Below are 2,964 nucleotides of genomic sequence, written 5' to 3' on the forward strand. Positions count from 1 at the left end.
TGGGTACAGGGACTGTACCTCAACATTACAGAGGTACATAATGGGTACAGGGACTGTACCTCAACATTACAGAGGTACATAATGGGTACAGGGACTGTACCTCAACATTACAGAGGTACATAATGGGTATAGGGACTGTACCTCAACATTACAGAGGTACATAATGGGTACAGGGACTGTACCTCAACATTACAGAGGTACATAATGGGTACAGGGACTGTACCTCAACATTACAGAGGTACATAATGGGTACAGGGACTGTACCTCAACATTACAGAGGTACATAATGGGTCCAGGGACTGTACCTCAACATTACAGAAGCACATAATGGGTATAGGGACTGTACCTCAACATTACAGAGGTACATAATGGGTCCAGGGACTGTACCTCAACATTACAGAAGCACATAATGGGTATAGGGACTGTACCTCAACATTACAGAGGTACATAATGGGTACAGGGACTGTACCTCAACATTACAGAGGTACATAATGGGTACAGGGACTGTACCTCAACATTACAGAGGTACATAATGGGTACAGGGACTGTACCTCAACATTACAGAGGTACATAATGGGTCCAGGGACTGTACCTAAACATTACAGAGGTACATAATGGGTCCAGGGACTGTACCTCAACATTACAGAGGTACATAATGGGTCCAGGGACTGTACCTCAACATTACAGAGGTATATATGGTAATAAACCACTGTGGATAAAATACTCTGATATATCTTGAACATATTTGGGTAAGCTGTCTTTGAATTCATTGATTTTATGGCACTCCAGTACATTATGTATTAATTTTATGGCACTCCAGTACATTATGTATTAATTTTATGGCACTCCAGTACATTATGTATTAATTTTATGGCACTCCAGTACATTATGTATTAATTTTATGGCACTCCAGTACATTATGTATTAATTTTATGGCACTCCAGTACATTATGTATTAATTTTATGGCACTCCAGTACATAATTACGCAAGATATGACAATAGTCCATGATGGGTAGAAATATGCAGATCAATCAACTTCCTCTGGTACAGTATCCACGTGGGTTAACATTAAGCATTCATGTATACCTTTAGTCCCTATTAAAATATTGAGCATTCATGTATACCTTTAATCCCTAATTAAATACTCAGCATTCATGTATAATTTTAGTCCCTATTTAAATATTGAACATTCGTGTATAATTTTAGTCACTATTTACAACATTAGTGGTTTTCACAAGGATTCTGTATCGTAAGTTGCCCAGTCTCTCAAAACTGTGAATTGTGTTATTGAATATTTTATACAAATTACCCACATGTAGGAGACTGTAACTTTCGACGTTTAGCTCCAACTTGGTCCATTAATTAATGGATCAAATCGGACCGAAATGTCGTCACAAGTTCAGTCTCGTACGTGGAAATATTTGTGTATTGTTCCAGTCATGGTGTTGTGCCTTTTGATTCTTCATTGGATCTAATATTCTTCATGAGGCTACCTTTCACCCTCACCAGGGGCGTAACATTAGTATCCTTGTCGTGGGGTTCGAAAGGAGATAACGAGGGTTGAAGATATACACACTTGTTGGATGGTAACACTATATAGTTTCAGACTGTGATAAGGGAGCCCAACCTGCCGTGTGTTGCCTCTTGTAGACCTATCCGTGAACTGAGGAAGTTACAGAGGTACTCGCGCACACATGCGCATCACGTGACATCACACAAACAGTCACTAGGCCTAGTAAGGGATCACATATATAAAACATATGGATGGTACTATAATACTCAGATAAGCTATACAACACATGTAAGGGGGATCAGCAACTATGCTGACATCCTGGCCTTCTTTCATTACCGTGAACTGAGGAAGTTACAGAGGTACTCGCGCACACATGCGCATCACGTGACATCACACAGTCACTAGGCCTAGTAAGGGATCACATATATAAAACATATGGATGGTACTATAATACTCAGATAAGCTATACAACACATGTAAGGGGGATCAGCAACTATGCTGACATCCTGGCCATCTTTCATTACCACACGTGTGGGTATTATATGCATTTTTTAAAAAAACAATCTCTTTAACAGTGGAAGGTCTCTGTCAGATGACCAAAAGCTCCAGCTGTGGGTCATCATATAACTAAGATCAGCGTCAGGAAACACTTGTCCTGTTTCCTAACGAGCATTGCTTAACCTAATTTCTTTAATTTACTATAGATTGAAATTTGAGAAGCAAGAGGTGCTGAGGGAGTCTGGGTTGATGATTTCAATGATAGCTGTGACTGTGGAGGTTATCCCACCCACAACCCCCACAATAGCGATTAAAGATAACAATACTGTCTCCCACAGCTCCATGTGCCTGTGGGAAGAAAACGTACATCATTGTAATAGAGAGTATAAGAGACTATATAAATATGCATACAGGATGTACATAAGTTTCACTTTTCTTTTCAACAGGACGGCCGTCTCCCACCGAGGCAGGGTGACCCAAAAAAGATACACTTTCATCATTATTCACACATAATCACTGTTTTTGAAGAGGTGCCCAGATACAACAGTTTAGATATCACTCCAAACAGCCAATATACCAAACCCCTTTAAAGTGCAGGCATTGTACTTCCCACCTCCAGGACTCAAGTCCGGCTAACCAGTTTCCCCGAATCCCTTCACGAAAAATTACCCTGCTCACACTCCAACAGATCGTCAGGTTCCAAAAAGCCATTCGTCTCCATTCACTCCTATATAACACGCTCATGCACGCTTTCTGAAAGTCCAAACCCCTCGCCCACAACACCTCCTTTACCCCCTCCCTCCAACCTTTTTGAGGACGATCCCTACCCCGCCTTCCTTCCCCTACAGGTTTATATGCTCTCCAAGTCATTCTACTTTGTTCCATTCACTCTAAATGACCAAACCACCTCAACAACCCCTCTTCAGCCCTCTGACTAATACTTTTATTAACT

At 40.9% G+C, this 2,964-nt stretch overlaps 1 protein-coding gene across 2 annotated transcripts in view; it reads right to left on the reverse strand.

The window, feature by feature from the left end:
- Positions 1-299: 299 nt before the first annotated feature.
- The window catches only part of LOC128697303 (uncharacterized), a 69,682-nt gene continuing 67,017 nt past the window's right edge, over positions 300-2,964 (reverse strand). Inside the window, exon 7 of one of the 2 annotated variants that reach the window (XM_070104161.1) lies at positions 300-2,360. In XM_070104161.1, coding sequence (XP_069960262.1) covers positions 2,213-2,360 — 148 coding nt within the window. In that variant the 3' untranslated portion in view covers positions 300-2,212. The remainder of the gene's footprint in view (positions 2,361-2,964) is intronic. The other variant, XM_053788935.2, reaches the window with a different exon arrangement.

This window comes from Cherax quadricarinatus, chromosome 89, assembly GCF_038502225.1.
Source record: "Cherax quadricarinatus isolate ZL_2023a chromosome 89, ASM3850222v1, whole genome shotgun sequence".
In the NCBI taxonomy this organism is placed as follows: Eukaryota; Metazoa; Arthropoda; class Malacostraca; order Decapoda; family Parastacidae; genus Cherax; species Cherax quadricarinatus.